This window comes from Phyllostomus hastatus, unplaced genomic scaffold (assembly GCF_019186645.2).
Source record: "Phyllostomus hastatus isolate PE091 unplaced genomic scaffold, TTU_PhHast_1.1 phas_contig_30, whole genome shotgun sequence".
Classification (NCBI taxonomy): Eukaryota; Metazoa; Chordata; class Mammalia; order Chiroptera; family Phyllostomidae; genus Phyllostomus; species Phyllostomus hastatus.
In genome coordinates this window covers 2,054,747-2,077,689 of record NW_025333841.1, presented here as the reverse complement: position 1 = coordinate 2,077,689, position 22,943 = coordinate 2,054,747, and the positions used below count along the sequence as shown (strand labels likewise).

General features: G+C 40.2%; 1 protein-coding gene across 1 annotated transcript in view; it reads left to right on the top strand.

Annotated features, from left to right (window-relative positions):
- The window catches only part of ZDHHC15 (zinc finger DHHC-type palmitoyltransferase 15), an 84,590-nt gene extending 63,278 nt beyond the window's left edge, over positions 1–21,312 (top strand). Inside the window, exons 11-12 of the mRNA XM_045839425.1 lie at positions 3,371–3,449; positions 17,208–21,312. Coding sequence (XP_045695381.1) covers positions 3,371–3,417 — 47 coding nt within the window. The 3' untranslated portion in view covers positions 3,418–3,449; positions 17,208–21,312. The remainder of the gene's footprint in view (positions 1–3,370; positions 3,450–17,207) is intronic.
- The last annotated feature ends 1,631 nt before the right edge of the window (positions 21,313–22,943 follow it).

The following is a 22,943-nucleotide window of genomic DNA, read 5'->3' as shown; positions in this document are numbered from 1 at the left end:
AAAGCAGAAAGTTACCTACAAAGGAGATCCCATAAGACAATCAGCTGATTTCTCAAAAGAAACTTTGCAGACTAGAAGGGACTGGCAAGAAGTATTCAAAGTGATGAAAAGCAAGGACCTACAACCTAGATTACTCTAAACAGCAAAGCTATCATTTAGAATGGAAGGACAGATAAAGTTCTTCTCACACAGGGTAAAGCTAAAGGAGTTCATCACCACCAAGCCGTTACTACAGGAAATGTTAAAGGGACTTATCTAAGAAAAAGAAGATCAAAACCATGAACATTAAAAAGGCAACAAATTCACAATTATCAACTAATGAATCTTTAAAAAAAAAAAAACAATCTAAGCAAACAACCAGAACAGGAATAGAGTCATAGATATGGAGATAATATGGAGGGTTATTAGCTGGTATTGGGGGGCGGAGAATGGGGAAATGGTGCAAGTATTAAGAAGCATAGTTGGCCTGGGTGGTGTGGATTTAAAGATCAGTGGATTGAGTGCTGGCCTGCGAACCAAAGGTTCACTATTTCCAGTCAGGGCACACACCTGGGTTGCAGGCCCGGTCCCCAGTAGGGAGCACACAAAAGGCAACCACACATTGATGTTTCTCTCCCTCTCTCTCTCTAAATAAATAAATAATAAAAATCTTTTTTTTTTTAAAGAAGCATAACTGTTAGGAACAAAGACACAGAGGGAAATTAAGATAGTATAGGAAATGGAGAAGCCAAAGAACTCACAAGCACAGCCCATGGACATGTGCTGGGGTGGGGGGAATGCTGGAGGGAAGGGGAGTACTGGGCAGAGGGGGGCAAAGGGGGAAACATTGGGCCAACTGTAATAGCGTAATCAATAAAATATTTTTTAAAAATGAAAATATTCAAAATATTCTGCATTTGTCTTCTAATTGTGCAGAGCTGATGTTTTGAACGATCTGCATTTTTTCAATTTAGCCCTCACCAGGTGATGACTCTACCATTGCAGCCTTAGTTTAATCTCCCTTCAGAGTGAAACCATGAAGGAAGGTGATAATTGGGTTTTTAAGTTCAGGCTTTAATGTCTGCAAGTCTGATTTTAATTCAAATAATTACTGGAAGGAAGGATCCTGTGCCAAACAGGTGTGTGGATTAAAGTGGTAAAGAGTAAAAGAAACCCATTTAGCAGAATACTAAAAGCCAATTTCTGAATGGTGCATTGCCCACCCATATCTACAAAACTTTGAGACAGCCAACCATCAGCAAGAAGTAGCGAGGCAAATAATGCATTGCATTTACAGAATTGCCTTTCATACTTTATTAATTGCCTTCATGGTATAAATGTGTAAGTGAGGTGAGATGTATGCTAAAGCATTTGCTGATACCTTTTCTCTTTGAATTATTTGACAAAGATGAATTGTTCTCTGTCCTTCATTGAAGAGCTTGTCCATTGCAGCTACTTTCTGTTCAGACTTAAGGACAAGAATACCCTAAGTCTGAGAGTTCAGACAAGACAGAATGTTGTACCCCATATTGAAGCTATGATTCCAAAGACATTCTCAGAGCCACTTTTACTTTTCCACTCTTCCTGGAAGAAAGCAACCTTGTCTCGGGAATCTACCTAGTTAACTGTGGCATGGGTAACCTACCCTGGGTAGCCTCTATCTTCTGAAATCCAGAACTCACACTTTCAGGAGCACCGTGAATGGCACATTGATTTCATAAAGTAGAATGTACTAAGCAGAAACTGTCAGGGCCAACCACTGTCAACTTTTTTTTTTTTTAACTTCAAAGTGCCAAGTACATTTTATGCAGGGAGTATAAAGAAAGTGACTATCTGCACATTAAGCAAGCTGATTCAGAGTATACTTCGCTCACCCAAAATGCAGGAGGTTAGAAACAAAACATTTGTACTACAAATAATGTTGGCTGTTAATTTCAGAGCCTCTTATTTTCTACATACCTCACTCCTTTAAAAAAAAAAAAAAAACACCAACAGCCCTGGCTGGTGTGCTCAGTGGATTGAGTGCCAGCCTGTGAACTGAAAGGTCATTAGTTCAATTCACATGTCTGGGTTGTGGGCCAGGTTCCCAGTTGGGGGCGAGTGAGAGGCAACCCATCGATGTTTTTCTTGCACATCCATGTTTCTCTCCCTTTGTTTATTCCTCCCTTCCCCACTCTCTAAAAAATAAATAAATAAAATCTTTTTAAAAACCCACACAAGCACAAAGTCCTGTAAGAGCTACCTCAATTATGTCCAGTAGAATAACAGCAAGACAGGGTAATTTCGTGAGTAGCAAGTCCCAAAACATTCCATTAAAAGCCACATGATGTTGAGCTGTCATCACAGCTATTTAAGTCAAATACCAGGCAGTATTATAGATCAGATAATGCTGGTAAATGAAATAATCTTAGTTCATAGTACAGCAGGCTGACTACTCTTGGAATGTGAATGTCTGGGCTGGTTACAAATACTTCAGCATAGCAAACCAGTCTTTAGAGATTTGCAGATGTCTGCTGCCTCTAGGGATTGAAAAAGAAGGAAATATTCCAGTGAATAAATACCCACCCATACAAGAGAAAAGGACATTTAATCGTCTTCACTTTTTTCCTATTTGTTTTTTGTATTTTTATTTTTTAGATTTTTATTGTCATTATATTACAGTTGTCCCAATTTTCCCCCTTTTGCCCTCCTCCACACAGCCTATCCCCCACTCCCACAGTCAATTTTCAACTATTGTCCATGTTTCTGGGTCATTCATACATGCTATGAAACTAGTCCCTTCCCTTTCTATCTTTTTCCCACTTCCCCATCCACTCTGGTTACTGTCAGTCTAGTCCATGTTTCCATGTCTCTGGTTCTATTTTGCTCACTTGTTTGTTTTGTTGATTAGTTTTCACTAATCAATAGGTGAGATCATATGGTGTCTGTCTTTCACCACCTGGGTTATTTCACTTAGCATAATGTTCCCCAGTTCCAACCATGCTGTCATGAAGGGTAGGAGATCCTTCTTTCTTTCTGCTGCGTAGTGTTCCATTGTGTAAATGTACTACAGGTTTTTGATCCATTCATTTACTGATGGGCACTTAGGCTGTTTCTAGCACTTGGGTATTGTAAATTGTGCTGCTATGAACATAGGGGTACATAGGTTCTTTTGAATTTGTGAGTCAAGATTCTTAGGGTATATTCCCAACAGCAGAATCTCTAGGTCAAAAGGCAGTTCCATCTTTAGTTTTCTGAGGAAATTCCATACTGTTTTCCACAGTGGCTGCACCAGTCTGCATTCCCACCAACAATTTACTAGGGTTCCCTTTTTTCCACAACCTCACCAGCACTTGTTTGTTGAATGATAGCCATTCTGACAAGTGATCACCTTCACTTTTCAACCTTGCAGATTATCCAGAAGGTTCATCATCTCTTGCGGTGGAAACAGAAACGTAGCAGTTTTCACATTTCCTGCATCTCTAAGACAGGTCAGTATTCTGAGGGACGCACACAAAATGCAACCTGGAGTGCTAAGAGGCAGCTTTGGGAGGTTACTAGGAAAGGAGTAAGTTGTCACTCTGGTAAACAAGATGTTAAATTCGTCACTCTTGTATTATTCACATACATAGGAGTTCTAGACATAATTTCCCTTATGTACTGAAAAAAGATACCTTTATTCTCTGTTAACTCACATTTGTCATTTGGACTAAGAGACCCACAGGATATCCAGAAACTGCCAAACAGCCCATTCAAGTTATGTGCTTTCATACTACGAATTATAAATCTGGTTCTGGTGCATTTTAGGCCTCTAAAATGATACACATTACAAATAAGTTCTTTTTTTTCACTCTATTTTTATTGTTGACACTATTACAGATGTCCCTATCCCTCACCCCCTGCCTTCCTCCACCTTCCCTGTGGCTATCACCACACTGTTGTCTGTGTCTGTGGGTCATGCATGTATGTTCTTTGACTAATCCTTTCACCTTCTTTCATCCAGTCCCCCCTCACCACCTCTCCTCTGACAACTGTCAGCCTGCTCCATGAATCCATGACTCTGTCTCTATTTTGTTCATCAGGTTATTTTGTTCATTAGATTCCTGGCTCTTTCTGCCTGAGTCCATTATGTCAGCTAACAACCTACTCTTAACCCACTCACAGGCAAAAGCACCATCCTTATACTCTAATTCTCCCCAAATGCTACTAATTTGTTCAGCAGTGTCAGGCAGCCTTATCCATGAGATTGTTTTTTGTCTAGTATAAAGCTAAAGAGCCTTCTGTTTGCAACATTCACAAGGAAATAATCCAGTGTAATTCAATATTAAATGGAGATTTTTTTTTTAGTGATAGAAATACCAGTGAGTTCAAAGCTCTGATCTGATAAGACTTCCAATTTTATTCCCATGAAAAAGCTAGCAATTATTCAGAAGCCTATCAATCTGTTTATGGGCTCTTGGGTCTTCACTTTTTTCCCTTATAAAACCCTGCTGTGTGCCAGTATAGCTACTGTATAAGGTCTTATATTTGCCGGCCACTTTGCTATTGTATTTGATGTATGTTATCTCATTTAATCCTCATAGCAACTCTGTGCGGTGAATGTTATTATTCCCATTTTACTTATGAGAAAACTGTAGTCCAGAGATGTCAAATCATCTTTCCAGCTAGTCAGTGGATAAGCTGAAATTGCAAACCAGGTCTGTCTGACCTCAGAGCATGCTCTTACCACTATGGCACTACATTTAAAAACATAACTTCAACTATTTACCAGTACCTTCACTTACAATCAAAGGTCAAAAAGAGAGAAGAATTAAATGTCCTTTTATCCAAAGCACTGATGAAATGTTTGATATTTAAGTGAGACAACTAGTATGGTAGCATTTGGATTTCAGTTATCCATGGCATGTACCTCTCACATTTTTTTTTTATTTTTGCATCTTACTATGAATATTCTATGAAGCACTAGTATTTTGACATATTAACAGATGTTAAAGGGGAATGAAGTTCTTTGCTGAAATAAATTTAGGGAACCCTGTGTTGGCAAAATTAGAGAGTTGTCTTTACCATAGGGATTCTCAAGACTTCTACTATGCAAATGAGTTTTGTACTCTCCAAAAGGAGGATTTAGTAGCCCTCTGAACCTATTTGACTAGACTCATTTTATTTTGTGCAGATCATGGAACCTTGTCTTTACTGTAGTACTTATCAGGAGTTACAATATACTAAGGAACTTTGTCAGTCCCCCAAAGTGTAATAAATCTTGCCAAACTTATATTACCATATAGCTCTTTTTTTAGAATATCTTGAGTGAATGTTAAATCATAAAGTATATTTTGATATAATTTCCTTGATAAGAAAAATTGCTTTTACGCAATGCTTTTCCCAGAGCACTCTGTTAAAATAAATTAAATGATTAATTTTGTAGGAAGAATGGGAGAATCATTTCAAAACTTAATCAAGATATGAAGAATTTCTAATGTGTATAGATAATTAATATAGTGATGTTTATAAAAGCTTCAAATAGAAAACAACCTAAATGTCCACCAATAAAAAAAATGGTTGAATAAATTATGTATGCCTATGTCTAAGCTATTACATTCTTTATATGTATTTCTTTTATTTTTAGAAGTTTTAAAAATTAAAATATGAAGAATAAAATGATTATTCATCTATTTATGACTTAGGATTAACAAATGCTAACAGTTCTTTTCTCAAATTTTTATACATAAAAATTATTGCGATGTTTATACACAAAAAGCACAGATTCTAGATGATATTTTCTTTCAGAATGAAAATATAAACTTGGAGAAACATTTGTAAAACATATAAAACAAAATTTAACATCATAATTTACAAATATCTTGGAAATCAGTAAAAAAAGAAAAACACAACCGTTAGAAATGGGCAAAGGTACAATTGACAAAATAAAAGTAAAAATGAAAAACATAAAATTTGTTCAACTTCACTAGAAAGCAATACAAAATAAAATTACCCCCCAAAACAATTTTTGTCTATGAGGCAATCAATTAGTATAAATTAGAGTACATAGTGTTGGCAAGGACATGTGGAAAACAGGTGATTTTTAAATTTTTATTGAACTTACTGGGGTTACATTAGTTAATGAAATTATTTAGGTTTCAAGGTTACAATTTTATCTGTATATTGTATTACGTGTTCAGCACCCAAATTTACCACTTATCCCCCCTTTACCCTCCTGTACCTCCCCCATCCCCCTTTTCCTCTGTTAATCACCATACTGATGTCTGTGTCTGAGGATTTTTTGCTTAATCCCTTCACCTATTTCACTGAGCCCCGCCCCCCATCAATTGCCCCTTCAACAGCTGTTAGTCTATTCTCTGTATCTATGAGTCTGTTTCTGTTTTGCTTGTTTATTTTATTCACTAGATTCCACATATAAGTGAAATCATGTGATATTTGTCTTTCTCTGACTGGCTTATTTCAGTTAGCATAATACTCTCCAGGTCCATCCATGCTGTTGCAAAAGGTGAGATTTTCTTCTTTTTTAGAGCTCGGTAGAATTCCATTGTGTAAATGTACCACAGCTTTTTTTATCTACTTGTCTACTGAAAGCACTTGGGTTGCTTTCAAATCTTGGTGATTGTAAATAATGCTGCAATGAACATAGGGGTGCATATATTCTTTTGAATTAGGGTTTTGGGTTTCTTTGGATATATTTCCAGAAGTGGAATTATTGGGTCATAAGGCAGTTCCATGTATAATTTTCTGAGTAAAATATGTACTGTTTTCCACAGTGGCTGCCCCAATCTGCATTTCCACCAACAGTGCAGAAGGGTTTCCCTTTCTCCACATCCTTGCCAGCACTTGTTGTTTGATTTATTGATGAAGCTATTCTTACAGGTGTGAGGTCATATCTCATTGTTGTTTTAATTTGCCTTTCTCTGATGATTAGTGATACTGAGCATCTTTTCATATGCCTATTGGGCCATCTGTATGTCCTCTTTGAAGAAGTGACTATTCAGGTCCTTTGCCTATAAGCCAATTATCAAGAGTCAAGGGTAGGTGCAAGGGAAGTCAGTTTATTTCAGAGCCAGAAGCCTGAGAAGAGGGAAGACTAATTTCACAAAGACCATCTTAACATCTCAGTGCAGGCAGGGGTTTTTGCAAGGTTTTCTTAGACCCCGCCGAGGAAATAAGCCGCCAATTAGTCATGAAAACAGGCAAGTGAGCTTTATTTTGGAGGTTTATGCTCCCAGGTGAGGGTTTTTCCACCTGCCCAAACAGAGAAAGGACTAAGACCACAAGGGAGAAGGGAAGGGGTGGGGGTTTTATGTGGTTTGACTCCCTGTAGGAGCTAAGGATTGGTTCTTGGTGAACAAAGTGGCCACATATCATTGGTGGTTCCTGGTCTGATGTTAGCCACCTCTTCCGGGTCAGAGTTCAGTCACCATATTACTTGTAGTCCAAATGGCAGCCATATTACTTGTCAGCCATATTTGTAGTCCAAAAAAAAAAAAACGCTATCATTGTAATTAGGTTTCCAGTTGTCTTACCCCGCCCATCCTGACATCCAACCTATTTCTGATAGGATAAGGGGCAAGGGGCTGCGTTGTCTGATCTGGCTACTTCCAGCTGGTCAAAAGGGCATAGAGGGAAGGGGCGAGTAGGTTTGGGCCTGAAGCAGCCTCTGGTTGAAGGTAACCCAGGATGCTTCACGAATTCTTTCCTGGAGAAACTTCAGGAAACAGGGGCCAAATGTTAATAGTATGCAGATTACTATGACTGGCCCTAGGACCGGGGCCAGGGTGGTAAAGAGTAAAGAATGTCACCACAGGGTTATTGTTTTGAGAGAGGTAGGGTCTTGGCGTAATTTGTCCCTGAGATCCTGTAGGGTATTAACATTTCCTTCTACTAGGCCACTTTCATTTATATAGAAGCAGCACTGTCCCTGCAAAAAGACATGTTCCTCCTTTTTCTGCTGTTAGTAGGTTCAGGGCTCTGCGATTCTGGAGGGCAACCTGGGCTACCGAGGTTATCTGTCTCTGCAAAGATGCTAGAGAGGTGGCAGAGGCATCAAGGGCCTGCTCCAACTCAGCTTGTAGTTAGCGAGTGGCTTGGAGACTGTGTGCTAACCCAGCGCTGCCTACCCCAGCTGCTGCCAGCGTTGTGGTGAAGGTTAGACCTGCTAGTATAGGCAGGAAGACTGGCCCGTTTCTTTTTATGCCTGGTTAGTTTGTCCCTGAGCTCTCCCTCTCCATAAAGCATAAGCTGTGGGGTCAGCATGGTCAGGAAGCAGGGGGAGGTAGAGGTGGAGTTAATGGTCCACAGCAGCATTCCATTGCACCAAAAAATGTACCAGGGGGGCTGGTGATGGTTCCTGATATGAGTATAGTTTGGTTGCAGGAGGAGGTGCTATCAGTGGCATAACATACGTGCAGCTGGCGTCCAGGATCTTAGAGAAGAAGTACATCCTTTAAGAAGAAAGGTGTGGGGGAGTCAGTGACATTGGGAGGATATAGGGATGGAGACCACTGCAATCAGAGAACGGTCGAGATAAGCACATAAGAAACAGTCAGTAATATTTCCTATATCGGTAAGGTTTAGGAGGGAAATACCTTGACGTACAAGGCCAAGCCAAGAGAAGGGGGTATTTTCTTGTTTTTCTTGCTGGATTTTTGTTAGCAGAGACTGTTCATGTGCTTATATGGTATTAGTTAATAGGGTTTTAATCCATGGACCTGGAATAAGAGCTTGGTATATTTTAATGGAACTCTGGGGATGCGAATAGGAGAGGCTTTGGTACAGTTTTCCCTTTACTCCCCGCTCCCATTTGGAGTCCCATGGGTCATCAATAGCAAAGTGCAAAGGCTGGAGAGTACTCCATTCATGGTATTTCCAATAGTAGTAGGGGCAGCCTTCCATGTGTGTCTAGCCAGAGTTTGCAGTTACTACCCATCTGATCACAGAGGAAGCAGAGAGCATGTCATCCATATGGGGCAGTCCAGCTGTCTAGCCCTTTAAAGCTACTTTTTGGAGCAGAGAGAAGGATGGATGTAGAGCAACCAGAGGGAGGGCAATCCGCGGAAGTGACTGGGTGAGAAACCACCCATCCATCTTTGTTACAGGTCTTACATATGAAGAATCTCCAAGTGTATTTGCTTTGTAGTTTAGGAATGGTTTCTGACAGGCATGGGTGAGCAAGAAGGAGAAGGAGGATCTGTAGAAACTTTATCAGAACCTGGTGTTTGTGTAAATCGGACTCGGGTATCTCCTATGAGCTGCGCTGACCACTTTTCTGAGGCAGGGGCCGGCTTAAGGCAGATTTCAACTGGTTGGGCAGTGCTAGCCCAGCCAGGAACCCCAGAGTTTTAAACTAAGGGATTTACTATTTGTAAAATCTGCTTTGGGATATTATTTTCCTTCTTGTCTTTACAAGCTAGCATAATTATAAGGACCTTATCTGAGACTTCCTGTAACTTTAAAATAGTTTCCAGTCTGGCCAAGAGGTTTTGTCCTAGCAATGGTATAGGGCATTGTGGAATAATCAGAAAAGAATATTTAAAAATTTGGCTTTCAAACTGACAAGTGATAGGGGGCGTGTAAAAACAAGTCTTAGATTTTTTCTTAACCCCCATACTGTTTCTTGAGTTAGAAGAGAGAGTACCAGCATATGAATTAAGGACAGAGTAAGTGGCCCCAGCATCAACAAGAAAATTAATTTTCTTACCTGCCTTGTCAAGAGTCACCCCGGGTTCTTCGTTAGAGATCGAGATGCTGGCGTAGGCTGGGGCCAACCTGCTCCCTGGGCACCCTCAGTCCTCAAGTGCTGCCAAGGAGATGATCCCTTTCAACTCTGGGAATGGGGGCAGTCTACCTTCCAGTGCTAGGGATTAAGGTTTGTTCCTTTGCACTTGGTACATGGCCCTGGGGGTAGCTTAGTGCATTCCTTTGCTCGGTGTCCAAGGCATTTGCACTTAAAGCACATTGGATCCTTGTGCCCTCCACACCTCTGTGGCTTTCTTTCTCAGGTTACCTTGAGGTGGCTGGCTATAGCCAATGTTGCCACTAAGAGCTAATGCAATTAGCTTGGCCTGTTTCTCTTCTAAGTCTTGATTGATAAAAACTGAAAAGGCAACATCCATCAGCTGTGCCAAAGGGGTTTGGGGCCCCATTTGTAATTTCTTAAGTTTTTTAGGAATATCAGGGGCTGACTGGGTTATAAAGTGTTGCCCTATTAATACCTGTCCCTCTGGAGACGATGGGTCTATATTAGTGTATTTCTGAAAGGCCTCTACCAGTCTGTTGTGGAAGAGTGCAGGATTCTCTTCCCAAATTAGTTAGTTAGAACTATGTAAAGGTCTCTCCAGGTTATATTAAAGGCAAGAGTTAAAATATGGAAGTTACTGATGAGTTGCGAGGGATTTTCAGACAAGTTTCCTGGTCTTTCCTCACACTGCTACTGGTCAGCTATTGAGAAAGGTGCATGTACCCGAGTACGGCCCTATTTAAAAGAGAAAAAAAACATAAGCTGCTGTTTGCCAGCATTACGAAAACTGGGTGCTGCGGTGCCCTGCTTCCTGCTGTGCTCAGGACAGAGGCTGGAAGAAAAAAAAAAACAAAAAACTGCAGAGATGGCAGACTTAGCACTCAGGCACAGCTGGAAAAAAATGCCTCAGTTTAAAATGTTACCTTTTCCATAGCACTGGAGAGGCAGGTACCCCGCTGTTTTGAGTGGCCAGTTAATTACTCTATTGCTTTCAGGACCTACAGTAGCACTTAGGTTTAGAAGTTTACAGTGCTCCAAAGACTGAATTCCCCAGTTTCCTTTTTGAGTTCTACAGTCAAGGAGGGAATGAGATTTTCCCTTTTTGTACCCTTGTTTCTAGGCAATGTGGACATAGTGAGGCCAAGCCCAATATAAAGCTGAAATTGAATGCAAGGCTTGGGTTAGGCAGGTAAGGAATATCATCACCTCCTGCTGCGCAGTAAGGATCAAAGGCATGGTTTTACAGATTAGATGGCTGCCTGGCCAGAAAATAAATACAGCAATTATTTGGTAAAGCAGATAGGCATGAGAGTAGTCAGAGATGCAAATGGAGTGGTCAGAGAAAGGAGAAAAGACTCATGAATGAGGCAAATTCGAACAAAAAGGCCTAGTTAGGAGAACAGAGCCTGGAAAAGCCAGGACTTCCACTACAGGCTAAAATCTTGCTGTCTCTTCTCAAAGACTACACCTAAGTGGGGAGTGTGCCGCAGGGATGGGACTGTGAATGCTTTTACAGTGTGCCTCTAGTTGCGTGGACATTTGCTTGCAGTTGGCAGGAAACCTAGTGTTCTTTCCAGGTCCACATCCAATGTAACCTTCCACAGGTGTCTTGGTTGCGGCAAGCGCCCTTGTGTCTCTTAAATGATCGATCTATGCCCGCGGGGTGCAGCGATTTCTTGAGAGAGAGAAAACAAGACATTTGCTCAGCAGACATAACATTGTCCACCCCCTTCAGTTTTTTTCAAGTGGTATTCGGATGCAAATTGAGTTGTTAGAAGTTACCAGGGGAGAAAGAGAGAGAAAACTGCTGCAGACTTCCAGCCAAGATGGAGGCATAGGTGGATGCACTGTACCTCCACGCACAACCAAGATTGGAACAACAACAATTTAGAGATAGAATAACACCCAGAACTGATAGAGAATTTATCTGAATGGAAGTCGGACAGCCAAGAAGTTGAAATAGACCTGTTCATTCAGACTGGTAGGAGGGGCAGAGACAAGCAGCAGGGCGTGGGTCACAGCGCAGAGAGCAGAAAGAGTTGGGCACATAAGGCAACCGGGAGCGCGTAATGCATCTGGGGCGCACAAGATCACAGCTGGTGGACCCTGAGTATGCAAGCAGCAGCTGGCAGACCCAGTGAGGCAGCAATTGTGGAGCAGGGCAGAGCGTGCAACCCAGGATCCCAGGGAGGGGACTGAGGTCCCACAGAGAACAGAGCTACTGCCATTGTTCCCTCCCACCCCCGCCCTCACATACAACATCACAGTCTAGCGACTGGGGTGCCCAGTCCTGGTGAACACCTAAGGCTCTGCCCCTCACTGTAACAGGAGCGACCAGACCGAGAGAGAGAGAGAGAGAGAGAAAGAGAGGGAGAGAGAGAGAGAGAGAGAGCTAGCTCAAACAGAAGAACAAATCAGTGCCCCAGAACTCGTCCTTCTGAGCCACCAAGAGATAGCTAACCTATCAGATGCACAGTTCAAAACCCTGGTGATCAGGAAGCTCACAGAATTGGTTGATTTTGGTCACAAATTAGATGAACAAATGCAGGTTACCATAAAAGAAATGAAGGAAAATGCACAGGGAACCAATAGTGATGGGAAGGGAACTGGGACTCAAAACAATAGAGTGGACCAGAAGGAAGAAAGAAACAATCAAACAGGAAAGAATGGAGAAATAAGAATTCAAAAAAACGAGAAGCTTAGGAACCTCCAGGACATCTTTAAACATTCCAACATCCAAATTATAGGGGTACCAGAAGGGGAAGAGGTAGAGCAACAGATTGAAAATGTATTTGAACAAATAATAAAGGAGAACTTCCCCAACCTGGCAAAGGAATAGACTTCCAGGAAGTCCAGGAAGCTCAGAGAGTCCCAGAGAAGTTGTACTCAAGAAGAAACACACCAAGGCACATCATAATTACATTAGCCAAGGGAAAAATGAAGGAGAGAATCCTAGAAGCAGCAAGAGGTAAGGGGACAGTCACCTACAAAGGAGTTCCCATCAGACTGTCAGCTGATTTCTCAAAAGAGACCTTGCAGGCAAGAAGGGGCTGGAAAGAAATATTCCAAGTCATGAAAGACAAGGACCTATATCCCAGATTACTCTATCCAGCAAAACTTTCATTTAGAATGGAAGGGCAGATAAAGTGCTTCTCAGATAAGGTCAAGTTAAAGGAGTTCATCATCACCAAGCCCTTATTTTATGAAATGTTAAAGGGACTTATCTAAGAAAAGAAGATTTAAAAAAAATGTATAGTAAAAGGACAGCAAACTCACAATTATTAACAACCACACCTAAAGCAAAACCAAAACAAACTAAGCACACAACTAGAACAGGAACAGAACCACAGAAATGGAGATCACATGGAGGGTTAGCAACAGGGGAGTGGGAGGAGGAGAGGGGGAAAAGGTACAGAGAATAAGTAGCATAGATTGTAGGTAGAAAATGGACGGGGGAGGGTAAGAATAGTATGAGAAATGTAAAAGCTAAAGAACTTATGACACATGGACATGAACTAAAGGGGAGGGAAGTGGGTGGGAGAGGGTATACAGGGTGGAGCGGAGTGAAGGGAGAAAATGGGACAACTGTAATAGCATAATCAATAAAATATATTAAAAATAATAAAATAAAAAAACTAGGGTAAAAACAAAAAAAGATAACTGCTGCAAGCTTACAACAGGCTAATGATTCAAACTTACTTTTTTCCCTGGTCAGGTTTGGAGGCAGAAAAGGCTAAGGAATCCAAGTAGCGGGTTAGATTGTGCTGTTTGTGTGCAGGGCTTCCAAAAGCCTATTCCTTTGGTTATCCCTAACTTTTTTACATGTTTTGGTTTCTCCCCTGACTGTCTAATACAGCCAGGGGGGCTTGGAGTGCTGGGTGACCAGCCCTTAGGTGCACTTTCCCAGACGAGCCGGAGTTTAATCACTGTGATTGGAATTTTTTATGAGGCCCCTAAACATCTCAGGGATTGACCTCAGACACCCCCGCAAGGCCCTCACTTACATAGGGACACCCAAAGATTTGGGCCAGGGGGAGGAACTGCCTCTTTTCTTCGGAGCCCGGACAGAACCGGAGCACTCATTTCAGATCTTATTGTTTTTACTTCCGAACATAGGCCTAACACTTTGAAATTTCCCACCTCTACAGCACATTTCCTTAATTCCGAAGGTGAGAAAGGCAGGCCAGCTTTGCTGGTGAGACCATACTCACTGTGTTCCAAAAGGCTGGAGACAAAGAGTTGGGTTTTTCTGGCACCGCCTCGGCTTTTACCGGCATAGGCCTCTACCAGCATAGGCTGCTAGCAGGAGCTGATAAAGGGAGGGGGGGTGAGGAGGAGGAAGAAAGGTCCTCAGAGGGAGGGGGAGAATCTGGTTTAGAGGGGAGGACCGGGGCTGGAGTAGCCGCTGGTGGGAGCTGATAAAGGAGGGGGAAGAAGCGGGGGAGCAAGATCTTCAAGAGAGTCAGAAAAAGAAGGAGGAGGCTCCGGAGCAGTTAGTTTTGGAGTGAGTGCAGATTCAGAATTTTTCCGGGGCAAGAGGACTTGTGCCGTGGGACATGGGCACACAAGTCCAGGCGGGAGCACAAAGTTCGGAAGCTCCAAATGTGGGGACCTCAGACTATTTCCAAGTCTGTCTGCAAAAATTATTTAGGTCAGTAAGGGTAACGAAATTAAAAGTGCCTTCAGGGGGCCAGGTTTTGCAATTACTGAACTCATATAACGGCCAGGCCGTAGTGGACAGAAAAAGCAGTCATTTCTGTTTGAGGCCAGACACCCTAGAGGCGACTTAGTGTCTGGTTTGAACCCCTGCCCTCCAATTCGTGGTCCCAAGGACGGAAGATCAGTGACTGAGAATTGGCGTCCCGCAACTCAAGTCACAGACCAAGTCAGACAGAAAGAGAGTTCAAGCCCAAGGGACATCTCCACCTGTTCTTGAATCCCGAAGGGAAAACAGCTTCTCCCGGAAGGGCTTCCCCCAGTGTAGTGCTACGATTTTCAATTAGGAAAGCAGCCTTTCCAATGGACAGGGACCCGGAGCGGAATCCAAGGACCAGGAAGGGAAGGGGCAGCAGCACTTACCCTGGTTCAATGCTCAGACTGGTGGGGTAGCCACGAGGCCTCCTCTGGGAGCTGGGGGAGGAGCAGTCTTCAGTAGACAATGACTCCTCCTGGGTTTTGGCACCAAATGTAAGGTTTTCTTAGACCCCGCCGAGGAAATAAGCCACCAATTAGCCATGAAAACAGGCAAGTGAGCTTTATTTTGGAGGTTTATGCTCCTGGGCAAAGGTTTCTCCGCCCGCCCGTACAGAGAAAAGGCTGAGAAAAGACCATGTGGGAGAAGGGAAGGAGTGGTGGTGGGGGGGCGTTATATGGCTTGACTCCTCATGGGAGCTAAGGATTGGTTCTTGGTGAACAAAGCGGCCACATATCACTGGTGGTTCCTGGTCTGACGTTAGCCACCTCTTCTAGGTCAGAGTTCAGTCGCCATATTACTTGTAGTCCAAATGGCAGCCATATTCCTTGTTGGCCATATTTGTAGTCCAAAACGCTATCATTGTAATTAGGTTTCCAATTGTCCTACCCCGCCCATCCTGACAGTTTTTATGAGCCTCAAAGGGATAGGAAGAACAAAGGAAACTGGTGGGAGGAAGGGGGTTGCTGGCTCCCCATTGAAGGTGGTATGTGTGACTCAGCACAGTGTACTCCAGTAACCATCTCAGAGGCAATCAACAATTGGTGTGATTTTTGTCATTCTCAGAGCCAATCAACAGTTGATCTGGTTTTTGCCATTCTGGTTTTACTGTCAAAGGTGAGCAAATGTCCTGGAGCTAAAATGCCTGGAAGCTGGAGTCTGCTTCCTTCAAGGTTAGCCCCTAGAATGCTTTGAGGAAACAGGAAGTTTATCCATAGCTACATATGATTTCACAAGTTCTTATTTACAGAAACAATTTTAAGAAAATGGTGTGGGTTACACCAGTTCTTAGGTTCGCTGACAATGTGCTCTTTATCCCAACATGAAGGGTGTGGAAAGGCAAGCTTTCAGAGGTTGGGGAAAGCTGGTCAGGCTCTGTTGCTATGTTTCTGTCTGAAATGCCAATTGCCAGACACTTGCCACACCTCTGTGCTTCCTCTCTGCCCAGGTCACTGGGCTTAGCCGCAATTTGTACTGCCCACTACTGCAAGAATGCTCTCTAAATCTCTTTGCTCCTACTGGCTGAAGGGAGTGCTATTCCACAACCTGATTTCTCCCCTCTCCGGGCTGAGCCCCACAGTGAGTGTCGGGCTGCAGGGCTGTGTCTGTGGTTCATCTCTGTTTTTCTCCCTTCCCACTACCCCAGTTCACTCCCATTTGCCCACCTTTAGATGTTTCAATTAGTGGATCTGTCAGATGGGTGTGTGCATTAGCAGGGAATCCTTTGTTGAGTTATAGCTGTTCAAATTGTTGAAACTTCAAGGGGAGAGACCAAGGGGACTTCTCATGCCACCATTCCTCTGACCTGGAATCCATTTTATAAGTACATTAAACATACTTATAATAAAAAAGATAAAAAAGTATGTATAACATCAAAATCACCCATAATCCACCACTGAAAGATTGCTTATGTTAACATTTGGCTGTATCCCCTCAAATATTTTCTATGAATATATTTTTTTAAACATTGAGGTCATATTGTATTCAGTTTTGAGTTCTGCTTTTTTAAACTAATGCTGAAAATAATTTCCCATTATATCAAGGCACTGTTGTTTACTTAGCCAATTCACTGCTGTTCAACATTAAGATGTTATCTAATTTTTACTATTATAAATAAGGCTGCCAATAATATCATTGGGCATAAATCTTTTTCTTAATTAATGATGATTTTCTTAGTATAAAATTCAAGAAGCAAAATCACTGGTATGAACTTTTTAACGACTCTTAATATACACGCCAAGTTGTTTTCCAAAAAGCTTATTCTAATAACAGCTACCTGAGTACCTACTATATGCCAAATATCATTTTAGATAGATTTTATTATGCCTTGTTTACAGATGAAGACACTAAGGTCCATTGATATTATTTGTCCAGAGTCAAATAGATAACAAGCAGGAAAGCTAGAATTCAAATTCAGAATTGCCCAATTTCAAAGCTCTTGTTATTTCCACGTGAATCTTAAAATATAAATTGTTTTGCATGATGATATTATTATATAGCTACTGGAGAAAATGTGGAAAATACAAATAGAAAGTAGAGAAAATAAAAATAAATTACCCACAAACCCACTACTTAACAATAATTTAGTGTATTTCCTCAGGCTTTTGTTCCAGATACAATTAGTAGGTTAAAAATAACTATAATGTTGCATATGTAATTTTCCATTCTGCTTTTATTACTTAACATTTTTAATGCTGACCCATATTCTTTGTAGACATAATTTTAACAGTTGCACATTATAGTCAATGGATGTTACCATGTGTATATTTAAGTTATTCAGCTCACTTGTGAATTTCTTTTTTTTATTCATAGGATCATCTATCTCCCATGAAGTTTACAGAGTTCAATGTTGGGAACCATTTTAATCTTCAAAATAAGTCACCATGGCAGATTGAAAGCTTCACTATATGAAAGCATTTTGTCAAATACTTGCTGTGAAAATAGTGTTTTGGAACTTTACAAGTCATTTAATTTACTGACTGAATTCATCAATCTGGTAGCAGTTAATACCATCCAGTCTTCCTCTCTTCCTCCCCCTACCCCACCTCAACCTGTGAAGGCCTAAATGCATATAAATCTTTCTAGAGGCTATTTTCATTTTTCTTATGTGGTAAAGCAGAATTCAAAAGACTTTCTTGGAGTCTTTAACTCCCCTGGAAAGTGTATTAATCATATCTATAGGGTCTTTGTGGAATTGAGGGGAATCAGATTACAGACTACATTTGCTGCTTGTATGCATGTGCATTGACAAGCATGCACATATGTAGTACATTTACACAAAATTCTGCGATGGTATTGTGAAAAATGAAGTTTAAAAACTCTGCATTGTTTATCCAATATTTTTTTCTAAATATCAATTTAAATATATGCTGAACTGTGAGCATCATCCCTATATCAGGTCCCTAAAATTCAAGAGAGATTTGACACACTGTGATCAGGGTCCTCAAACTGGGAACTGAACAGCAATGTAAATGTAAAACCTGATGTCTGTCATAGATGTATGGTGTTCCTGAAAGTACCACAGCTAGTTGGGAAGATCAGATCAGATCAGATTTCTACTTTATTAAATATAACAATTAGTATTTTACACACTTGTAATACCAGCCTGTGGTAAAATTGTCTAATTACTTTTATTCTTTTTTTTCTGCTACCTAGCTTTATTTTAGCCTTTATGAGTTATTGTTATGATGAAAGAAAAACTATAAGCCTAAGTTATGGACCATTGATTTTGTTAAGGAGGTTAATGGTGATTTTCAGATTTAATTACAATACTATTCATCAGGATAAAATTTTACAGTTGAAATTGGCCTAAGGGTTAGCACTGAAGATCTGTGTTTTCACAGCAAGCGTTAGTGTACAGATAGTGATAATCTAATAGTAATATGACAATCCTTGGTTTTTCTTTGTTTCTTGTTTTCTTAGTTTCAGTGGTATTTTAGCCTTGAAGATAGTTTACATTCATTTCCCCATTAATTTATAATCATCCGTTCTTTTCGTCCCAGTACCTAAATTAGTGAGTATGGACACGAATGCTGCTTCTTTATAATAATAATACCTAAAAGTATTGATGATGTTTGTTTCTCAGGCAGTGCTCTAGTGCCCAGCTCTTGACCATAGAAATCTCAGCTCTTCGGAGATCAGTCAGTGTTACAGGCATCTTCCAGATATCAAGGAGTTGAGCTCCTGGAGGAATGTTAGGTTTACTAAATTATTTTCCCTCAAACCTTACTGAGTAAAAAGAGTTGCCTGCTACAATCAACTCAATGTTCAGGCTCCAGTGGAGCTGAGAAAGCGAGCAACCCAACTACTTAAAGCAACAAAAGACCTGTTTATTTGGATTCTCTAGGTAGTTTGGGTCAAGATAAGACTTTTATCATAAATTAAATTGATTGTGGCCAGCATATCACTTGAGAGAATACTAGACATGACTAAATATATCAGGGCCAGGGGCTGTTTCTCAAACACGGACACTAAGAAGCAGCCTAGAAGACTATGCATACTGGATTTCCCAATGAAATTCTATATGTTCAGATGGGAATAGTTTTCCCCTTCCTCTCTCCCTCCAAGACACTCCCTTGTTTAGGTTTCTCTTGAAAGCTTATTTGGCCATCCATGTGGCCTTGTGATGGACAAGACTTGCCTTCTGTTCATGAAATGCACCTTTAAAGGTAGGCCTTTTACTTCATAGCCAGTGGGCCTCAAAGCAAGCCTTTCTCTTTTCCATGTATCATCTTCTGCCAAGGGTTTAGGCAGAGTAGCTGTTAACTATAATTCAAAGCCAGAAAGGAAGCAAGAACTTCTTTGATGCATAGAGTCTATTAGCACTCATAGAAATCAGGTCATAAAGCTCAGGAAAGGTAAGATGCAAAGCTGACAGATTTACAGTCTTCAAAAGGCCAAATAAATCAGTGTTTTTACTGGGGGCTTAGTGAAATAAAGAAACCTTATTCCTATCTCAGCACCTTGATCTCACTAGTTTATAGACTGATAATATCCATAGATTGAGTATTGACTACATACATAAGCATTCCTCCAATTGGTTTATTATTGAAACAACAGAGATTTGTTTGATAATTAGCATATCCTGATTTGGCTTCTTTGCCTGCTTTTCCTTGCAGCCCTGTCCAATAACCTCTGTGGGATCACATTCCCCAATCTTTGGTACCCATTCTTTCCCATTTGCAACATGAGAACACTCATTAGGATCCCACAGCTAAAAGGTGCTATGTAATCTTTAGTGCTCTTATACGTATTATTGCAGGATTAGAATGAAGAGTTTAACCATAACAGTATTTCTAAGTAAACCAGCGCTCTCCATTCTTCCATGTTCTCATTGCTGATTTGTTCTTTCAGAGATTAGGGTACTTTATTAATGTTTTCCATTAATTCCAACAATGTTCTTAGAAATAGACAGAGTAGAAATTATTTCCCTATGGTACAGGTAGAAAAATTAAGGCCAAATAAATGAAATGCCCTCCAAATGCACCTAGCTGTTTGGAACAAAACAATGTCCAGTGTACTGTTAGAGTGACTTGGCTTTTTAGTACTGCAATTACCATGCAGCAGCTTAGAACAGTGAGAAAAAATAGGCCAAGATCACATTTCAGAAGAGTCCTACTTTGTCTATAATCTGAAAGCATGCATTTTATGCAACTCTTTTTCTCTATGTGACATAAATGTAATATGTGCCTCTTTACCCCACTGGCCCCATGTGACACATATATTTCACACTACATGGCATCAGCCAGTGTCATTATCTCCTCTGGAAACCCATAGAGCCAAATCTCAGGGCTGACTTTGTCAGTGAAATTAATGTGCTTCCCCATGTTTATGCCAAATTGCACAAAATGTAGACATTGCAGTAAATGGAGACTTAAGCACAACCCTAGCAGGTATGTTTTAAGAATATTGAATGCACATTATTGTAAAGTGCACCTGAAATTTAACATGACCCAAATTCACAGTAATGGAACAGTAATGTAGAATCAATCCCTTTCCCTTCTCATCACACTGTCTCCAAAATGGGCTGCCTGGTGATGAGGAGCAGATACTTTAAAGGAATAATTCTGTCCTCTCCTAGAAAAATGTCCTCCAACAGTCACTGCAAGTTGAAAAACATTCCATTTATACATTCTAGAACCTCTGCTCCCACAGTAGCTAAAGTACTTATTTGGTTCAAAAGACATGTTCTGTGTTTCTTTCAGTCATAGAAGGCATCTAACAAGATTGTTCAACCCTTCCACAGTACCATGTTAGTAGAAAATTCATAAGCTCCATCCAATCAGTAGAAAATGTTTTATTAAGTATGGTACATCTACATTTCTTTAACTATAGCTGTAATGTGCCATATTAAATTGTAATCTTTTGCATGCAGGTGTTATGTAATATAATAATGAATGGGTGGCTCCTAATAGCATGCAACCCATGAATGTTTACTTCCCCAAAATGAATAAGGTTGTATCCCACACAGTGTTCAAAACTATTACATGTGTTCTTTGTATAAGCCTGGTATATGGCCATCAGCACAATGAGTTAAAACAGGCAATGAATGTAGTGTATCAGGAAATACATTCTAAGTAGGGAATGGCGTTAAAAGAAAGGAAAATAACAATAAGATGCAGTCAAGGAATAATTGCTGTCACTTTGCTGGTTAAATCAGCAAAGAGACACAGCAGAAAAACCAGTACTGGGTCTCGGTAACATATGAAATGTATTGGAGTACCGGAGAAAGAAAGGCCCTGGGGACCTCAGCAAGTAAGCTCAAGTTGCCAATTTGCTACAAGTCCTTTTTCCCTCCAATCTGCTCAAAGTGATTATATATGGTATTCTTAAAACCTTGTGTCTTGCCAGAGAAATACCCACAAATACTGATCAGCCTTATCTTCTTATGTTCTTTATTAAAAGTATATGCATAAAATTGTTGTTTCTTTTATATATTGTGGTTTTGTTAAATAATGTTGGCAAAGCCTAATATTTCAGACCACTGTGATAGAAGTTTCTGTACATTTTATTTCATGGGGTTATAACAGAATTTATTAACTCCCGGGTTGATTGTTATGTTTGGTACATAGACTCCTCTATAACTTCTCATCTTCCAAGCACATCTCCCATCCTATGCTCAATATTTCTCTTATGGTCCAACTTGGATATAACTTGGGAAATTAGCAGCAATGGCTTTTACACAGAAAACTGAGTAGTCTAATGGCACTGAATTATGTTCAGTCTCTGCTCAGCCTCATACACCTTTTGCTATTACCTGTGTTACTGTTATAAGTAAAAAGAAAAAGAAAGAACATATGTACCTAAGCATGATATGAACTCTGGTTGTTTTGTATACAATTAAGAGTATGCTTATTATTCTCCAGATGCATATAACCTGAAAAAAATACAATGATTCTGAGAAAAGACCACAGTGGTCCACTTACTCTTAAATTACACATTACACTTAGAGAAATATTTGAAGAGACCCTCATTAAATAAAGCCCCAAATAAAGTTCTCAATAGATGCACCATTTGCATAAAAGTCCTTATCAGAAAGCATAAAGAATGTCCCCCTCAATTAGCCAACAAGAAGGCAGAAATCATTGAAAAATGCACAGCATTAAAAGCTGAATTTGGGAGTCATTGACTGAAATAAATAATAATGGAGAAGTTGAATCACGTCAGAGAAGCCAACCCACAGAAGTCAGGCTTAACACAAAACCAGAAAGAAGTCTTTTATTGCAGTTAGGCTCATTTTTAAAAAGTACTTTGTCCTAGGTGAATACCTCAAAAATCTCTGCTGAAATCCCATTTCATTTATTGCAATACATCACCTACAAACAGCTTGAATTTGCATTACAAACAAAACGTAAAAAATTCAAATACTAGAAACAAAGGACAACTATTTTTTTCCTAGATTAAAAAAAAGGTATAGCCCTGGCTGGTGTGGCTCAGTGGACTGAGTGCTGGCAACAAAGGGTTGCCAGTTCGATTCCCAGTCAGGGCACGTGCCTGGGTTGCGGGCCAGGCCCTCAGTGGGAAGCATGCAAGTGGCAACCACACATTGATGTTTCCCTCCCTCTCTTTCTCCTTCCCTTTCCCTCTCTCTAAAAATAAAATAAATAAAATCTTTTTTTAAAAAAGGTATAAATGAAGCAACCTGTACACAAGAATCTTATTTGAGTAGACATTCCTAAGGAAATTCAAGATACTGATGTTTAAAAGGAAACTATACATGTAAAGATATACATACAATGATTTCTACAGGAATGTGTGAACATATTGACATGCATTTCTATGTTTTATAAACAAAGTTTTAAATTAATTTTCTTACCATATACAGGGATATTGAAAAACTAGACAGTTTCTCTTTGAATATTAAAATACTCATTCTCACAGAGTAGCATAATGTTTCAATGTTTAGACAGACTTCTAACTCTACAGAGGAGGAAAATATATGATAGTAAAAAACACATTTTAAGCAAACTTTTAAATAAGTTTTTGAATATGTTTATGATTTTGAAAGATTTTCCTCATAAAGCTTAATGGAAATATTTGAAATAAGTT